At 44.0% G+C, this 6779-nt stretch overlaps 2 protein-coding genes across 3 annotated transcripts in view; one reads left to right on the top strand and one right to left on the bottom strand.

Moving 5' to 3' along the window:
* ADAMTS18 (ADAM metallopeptidase with thrombospondin type 1 motif 18) overlaps window positions 1-6779 on the bottom strand; it is a 485565-nt gene that overhangs the window by 290443 nt on the left and 188343 nt on the right. The gene's annotated exons all lie outside the window — the stretch shown is intronic.
* On the top strand, window positions 1229-5634 carry NUDT7 (nudix hydrolase 7). Of its 2 annotated transcripts, XM_080410773.1 has the most exons (4): window positions 1229-1326; window positions 1678-1831; window positions 2711-2869; window positions 4794-5634. In XM_080410773.1, exons 1-4 carry the CDS (start codon window positions 1292-1294, stop codon window positions 5175-5177), a joined length of 732 nt encoding a protein of 243 aa, XP_080266899.1. In that variant the 5' UTR covers window positions 1229-1291; the 3' UTR covers window positions 5178-5634. The 2 variants fall into 2 exon arrangements, with proteins under 2 accessions (XP_080266899.1, XP_080266898.1); XM_080410772.1 differs by having other exon boundaries at window positions 1286-1831.

Genomic DNA, 6779 nt, shown 5'->3' with positions numbered 1-6779 from the left:
TGATTATGTTTGGGGTTTAATTTACTATATGAAGTAACACATTATGTGTATTGTATATAAACTGCACTTGATTTTACATGTGAGCTTGTGTGTATAAATATATACACTGGTACATTTACATAAGGCATAGGCTGAGTAAGCATTTAAGGACATGAGGTTAATTAGGTCAACTGTACAAAATGCATACCACATGGAAAACACATTTGGTTCCTTAGCTTAATACAATGAAAAAACAGTAAACATTAACATAACTACAGTGATTAGTTCTTACACATTCCACGATCAGTTCTCACACATTCCACGTAGTATCATGTCTGGTGTTGTGTCTTGCTTTTTGAGAGATCATGTGTTTATTGTACCATTGTGGTATTACTTGAAATGCAGGTAACACTGTTCACTAGCTGTTAAGCCTGGATGATGAACCATTATAGCAGGAAATTACTTCGGCTCCTTGTGTCCCCCCAATAAGAACTGGAAGCTAAATATTACTGCCCAAAACCTGCACCAAACCTGAGCCAATCTCTACCACCTCACTGTTTCCTGCCTGCACTAAATAATTAAAATAAGCTTTGAGACCTTGGGGTTTTTTTGTTTGTTGGCTGGGGTTTTTTTTTGGTGTTTTCTGTTTCCCCTCATTGGAAGAGTACTGAGCTAGGCATTGGTGTTCAACAGGGTCTGTCGATGTCCTTTAGGTTTTAAAGAGCCCTGGTCTACAGATGATTAGGCTTTGTAGTGGTGCTTTCCAGAGGCCCCTGAGAGCGGGAGGTTGTGCTCTGTCACGTTATTCGCCCCTTAAAGCGGATGAGAGGAGGAATGCAGGTGCCTGTATGAGCGGACCCTTTACCCAAAGCACTGGGGCCAGCACTGCTACAGCCCTGCGCCGCTCGCTGTCTAGTCCCTCTGTGGGCGGGCCACGGACCGAGGGCCACGCCAAGCCGCTCCGCGGGTTTCTCCTTTTTCCAGCTGCAGCGAGGGCTGCTGACAGCTAACGCCGTTCTTCTCGGTGTAAACGGAGGCCGGGAAAACTATCGCTGACCGCTCGCTGCCCTTGGGAAGCGAGCCCGGCGGCGCCGGCACCACCGGGGCCAGCCCTCACCTCAGCGACCGCCCCGGCGCGGCGAGACGCCCGCCCAAGAGCGGGAACGCCGCGCGCAACTCGCGTGGCCTGCCCGCCGCCAATCAGAAGGCGGAGGCGGGGGATCTCGCGTGTTGATTGGAGGGTTCGGCCGTCGGTCACGGGAAGGGGCGGGAGGCGACGGGGAAAGTCCGCTCTCGGGTGGGCGTTCCAGCGATGGCGGCCGCGCAGCGGGAGGATGACATGGAAAGGTAGCGGAAAGGCGGCGGGAAGCAGCGGTCCTTCCCGGCCCTCCCTCCGCAGCGGCGTCCGCTGCGCCCGCTCGCCCCGGCAGCTCTGGGGCCAACGCGGAAGGCAGGCGGGCGGGAAGAGAGCCCTCCCCGGGTCTAGCGGGAGGGGAAGGCCGTGCCTGCCGCGCCCCCTGCCGGCTGGGGGAGAGGAGCCGCCGCGCCGTGCCCCGCTCCGCCAGCGGCGGGAGCCGTGTGGAGCCCCGTGGCCGCACTCGTTACGTTCCGCCCTATGGAAACCCCCCTGCCTCGCCGCCTGCGGGGGGCTGGGGCGCAGCCTGGCGTGTCACGGCGCTCCCTTCTGTTTGCTTCTAGAAGGCGCGTAAAAGAGAGCGCCCGGCGGCGCCTGAGGGAGTTCGATGTTGGGGACAGGTTCTCCCGCCTGCCGCTGCCCAAAGCCTCCGTCCTCCTGCCGCTGACGGTGCGGGCGGGGAAGCTGCACTTGCTGCTCACGGTGCGGGCCATGCAGGTGAGGGGGCCGGGGCCGGGCCGGGCTCCCCAGGGCACAGGTGACGGCGGGGTGGCTCCCGGGCCCGGCCGCGGCTGGGGTTTACATGCCAGCAAAATGCCGGGTACCCGGGGCCCCGCCGCAGTGAAGGCTGGTCTCCAGGTCAGAAAAGGCACTTTTCAGCGTTTACTGTGACTTGTACGAACTGCCGGCGCAGTGCAGCTTTTGTAAATGTGCCTTGTCAGTTTGCATTTAGCGTGACTCTTGTCTCCCTGTCACATACGAAAGCAAAAGGCAGCAACTCGAGTCCCCTGCCAGCATTGCGTTTTCTTTTATAACTCTTGTTTTCCACATTGCCACACCCCCCAGTCAGCTGCCAGAGGTTATTTCTCTGTTTTAACGATGCTGAAAACTGGAAGGTTTTTGGGTCATGCTTAGAAACTTAAGACCCTAATAATTACAGTTACCTAGCTGATAAACTGATTGTAAATGGGCTTTTTACTGATCTTTCCTGCACAAGCCTATTATTATAACGTACTTATTTTAATGTGTATTTCAGAAGCTGTTGCTCTGGAGTATTTTAATCATAGATTCATCTGTCAGTCTCTTAAGCAAGCAGGATGATGAAAAAATTTGAAGTGTTAAAGTGGAATGTATAGTATGAATTGCACAATACTGTACAAGTGATACGTGTGTTTCTCATAGGGTTTATGGATTAGTTGGGTATGGGCCCTCTTTTTTTTTTTTTTGCATACCTCCTGGCAAGGCACATTTCTTGTGATCTGTAGAAACCTCTTCACCGTAAGCATAAGACGATTCTGCAATATGAACAAGTTCCTATGTGGATCCAAGAAGAAATGTAAAACTTACATGTAACAGCAGTACTGCTTTAAATTCTAGCTGAGAAGATCACCAGGGGAAGTGTGTTTTCCAGGCGGTAAAAGGGAAGCCATCGATAAAGATGAAATTGATACTGCCCTCCGAGAAGCCAAAGAAGAAGTGGGACTCCAGCCAGAGAAGGTGGAAGTCGTCTGTAGGCTTGTGCCTGGAATTGATAAAGTAAGCAATAAACTGAGTAAGTCAGCATACTACTAGAACATAAGCACCAGCTATTTTCTTTTGTAAGGTTGATAATGGCCTTTACAAGCTTGTAACTGTAAATAACCACTACTTATTAAAGTCCACAGCCTGTATTGCCAGCAGAGCGAAGGGAAGAGAGTCTTGCTCTATATTTGGTAATTGTGAGACCACATTTAGTGTACCGTGTCCAGTCATGGACACACCAGAGTACCAGAAAGACAGTGCTAAACTGCTAAGAGTTTAGCAGAGAGCCACAAAGATTGTAAGGATATGGATTATGAGGAGAGGCTGAGAGAAGTGGGTTTACTCAGCCTGAAGAAGAGAAAGCTAGCAGGGGATCTAGTTGCTCTCCTCAAGTACCTCCTGAGTAGTTACAGAGGAGATGATACCAGGCTCTTGGTGTCAGGCAGTGGACGCAAGCAGCAACAAATAAAATCTTGATGAGATGCAAGGAGAATAGTCTTTACCATGAGGTCAGCCAAACACTGGAACAGATTTTTCTGACAGGCTGTATACTGCCCATCCTTGGACATAACACAGAACTCATCCAGACAAGGCCCTCAGCAGCCTGATGTAACCTCAAAAGTTTTCTCGTTTAATATCCTGCTGAAAGCAGGGTTAATTGAGTCAGAAAGGGACTTCTGGAGGTTGTGGGCTGTGATTCTGGGTGGAACTGTAGCAAGTAGACTTCTCTTCCGAAGGTGTCTTTGGAGGGTAAGTGACTGTAAATTAACAGGCTGCCAATTTCAGTAACAATATTCAGTGTTGCATAGGGTCATAGTTGCATCAGGTTGCATAGTAACAGAGGGGTTACCGTTTCAAAAGACTTCATATTTTTTTCTTCAGGTTACAGTTTCACTTTATTAATATGCCTGCTGTTTGGTTTGTGTCTGTTAGCCACTTACTCTTAGCAATGTCCTCCCCCCATTAAAAAAAGAACTAGTTTTAAAATTGTATGGCAGAATGCTTTATTTACCTTCTTAAATTATAATTTCTGTACAGATAACATTAAAGCTACATGGTTCAGAGACTATATATAAAAAGGATCAGTTTAGGTTTTATAACGATTTTCAGCATTTTCCAGCAAATTGCCTCAGTCAATAGAAAAGCTCATGTAGTTTTGGACCACAAAAATTTTACCTGTTGGATTCTACTTTGTCTTCGCTGTATGTACATTCCAGGTGATTCTGACTTGGATGGACTCTCTCCAGACTTGATTCACATAGCGCAAATGTTCAAGTTTTGTTGTTACTGCTTTCTGTTGAACAGTGATGCTTTGTTGGTACAAATGAATAGAACTAGCGACATATCTTAATGAATTTTGGTGTCCTTTTCATGGAAGCTACTATTTCCATAGATTTGCCTCACTATGGAAGAAGGGATTGTATTCAGAATAAAAACGTCCATAAATGAGCAGTTCCAAAAAGTGTATCTATTTTATAGCTAAATACACTTTAAACATATTTCTGTATCTATAGGAAAGTATTCCTCTATCCTAGGAAAAAAGATACAGAGATAAGATAAACCATAGGTGATCTGGAAAATTTCAGTTAAAATCAGAACTCGCCAAAGTAAATAAGGAAGACATGTGAGACAGCATTCATTTTTTTATTTTTGTAGCAGATTGACAAACCTTCTTAACTGCTATACGATTATACAGGATGAACAGGATATTTGTAAAGTCATGTAACAAAAAAAATAAATTGATTAAAATATATTCAAAATCAAATAGAAATATCTTGTGTTTAGAGGGACTGAATTGCATTACAGTTAAGAATATTTCATAGGTTTCTTGTACTCATTTTGTAACATCTGAAATGTCTTTAAAATAAAGAACATTCTTTTACTTGGTACAAATTTAGTGTTTGGGGAGTTTATTTTATTTTTTTCTTCTTCCTTTTAGATGAATCATGTGGTAACACCAGTTGTAGGATTTATAGAGGATACGTTCCAGGCCACTCCTAATCCGGATGAAGTGAGCGATGTTTTTGTTGTGCCACTGGAGTATTTTGTCAAGCCTTCAAATTACAAGACCTTGCCTTACAAAACCTCATCTGGTTACTCAGGTTGGATGCACTGTTTTATATATGATGACCATGAACGTAAAATGTCATTCAAGATATGGGGACTTACTGCACACTTTGCTGTATTTCTTGCTCTTGTAATTTTTGGAAAGCATCCTACCTTCAAAGTTGAGTATGATCTTGACAACTTAATTTCATCCGCTGAGACTAACTTCATGAATTTATATGCATCCATATATGAAAGAAAGAAGAGTAATCTATGACAAACTGGTCTGAAAATTAATGTGTACTGAAGGAGGAAAAAGGGTTTTGTTTATTCCCTTTCTACCTATTACTTGTTTGAATTTTACACTTGAATTTCTTCTGAATTGCAAATCTATTAAAATTTATTTTTAAATAATATTTTCAAGCTGACAAGCCCTTACTAGATTAATACAATTTTTAGAGCTGCCAAAAGCACATAGTATTTTTGATGGACTAAATACACTGTTCCAATTTCTGCCTTCATTTATGTGATCTAGGACACTTTCTGTGGTTTGTCTTCTGTATAATGAGAATACTATTTTATCTAATTTTTGTCTGTTTGAATTAGAACATGAAAACTTTTGGGGGTCTGTCTGTCTTACTGTGTGGCGTACTACATATGGATAACATAAGGCATACAGTCTTGTGGAGTATCTTAAAGCACTTACAAAATGCACAATAAAAATATAAAAGGTGGCAAGTGCTTTCATGGTCTTGTTTTGTTTTGGTGGGGCTTGTGGAGGGAAAAGGATGGTTGAATGAATTTTATTACTCTTGCTTAATTTAACATTTCTTACAAGGCAATTCTGTAGGCTATGGTAGACTTAGTATACAGGCAACAGTACTGCATTTTGTTCCTCAGCATCCTGTTAGCATCACTCGCTCAGCTCCTGGAGGGAGTAATCTTAAGGAAGGAAAAGCGGAGTTGAGTATTCATGAGGACTAAAATGCTTATCTGTAGTTGAACCTTTACCAGTCACCCTGGCAGTGTCAGATACGTGTTGTTCTTTGTGCTGTGAATCCTTGTTTCCTAGTTGCTGGTGAACTAGAAGCTCATTCATAGTGGTTGTGATCTTACTGCCAAATGGCTATGTTTTTAAAAGCACAATTGACTTAGGGTGGATTTTAGATTAGTTGCAAGTAAACAAGTTACCAGTCCTTAAACCACTGATCTTCTCTGAGTAACAAGTGTGAGTTGAAAGCGTTCGGTCCCTCTCAGAATCGTGTGCCCTAGTGCTACGCTTGAATAAGATGAAGAAAAATGGCTATTCTTCTGGATATTTGCACTTTGTGCTTCCCACCTCTATTCACCAGTGGATGCAAGTGTGATAACAGAGTTCCTGGCAATTCTTGCAGACCTCTGTAATTGAGCAGAAGTTAGATTTTTACATTAAGCAGCTTTTGTAGTATACTTGAGGTTAGCTATGACTTTGGCAAAATGCATCCTTTTTACAAATAAATATTTCCCAAGTATGGCTTGGATAGCTAATTAGGATTTTCTAGGAAACCCAGTTCTGAGATTTTTTTCATTTTTAGCTTCTTATAATTGCATCCATAACATTCTTCAGCTGCTGTGCTAGGACAGTAGCATTTAGGTGCTGAAGTACCAGCTTGTGTTTGGTAACTGCAGCATGACCTTGTGCTTAAGATGAGAAAGATGCTGGAGTTGCAGTCAGCTGACAAAAGTGTACCTAAACAAACCAAGGCTAAAATCAATGCAAGTCTTGCAAGGGCGGAGTTTCCCTTTGCTTTCTCTCCTTGCTACAGCTGGGCAATACTTACTATTTCTGTCTTCCCAGAGGTAATTCAGTGGTAGGTATTTGCTACAGTATTCTGCCTGA

The sequence above is a fragment of the Falco punctatus genome, assembly GCF_963210335.1.
Source record: "Falco punctatus genome assembly, chromosome: 14".
NCBI classification, from domain to species: Eukaryota; Metazoa; Chordata; class Aves; order Falconiformes; family Falconidae; genus Falco; species Falco punctatus.
The sequence above is the reverse complement of the archived record's forward strand: the minus strand, read 5'-3'. Positions and strand labels throughout refer to the sequence as shown.

Excerpts from the sequence above, each read along its gene's own strand:
- NUDT7 (XM_080410772.1), top strand. The coding sequence starts at position 1,595 with ATGGAAACCCCCCTGCCTCGCCGCCTGCGGGGGGCTGGGGCGCAGCCT. Across the intron at positions 1,832-2,710 it reads TCACGGTGCGGGCCATGCAG|CTGAGAAGATCACCAGGGGA; the intron begins GTGAGGGGGCCG and ends TTTAAATTCTAG. Across the intron at positions 2,870-4,793 it reads TTGTGCCTGGAATTGATAAA|ATGAATCATGTGGTAACACC; the intron begins GTAAGCAATAAA and ends TCTTCCTTTTAG.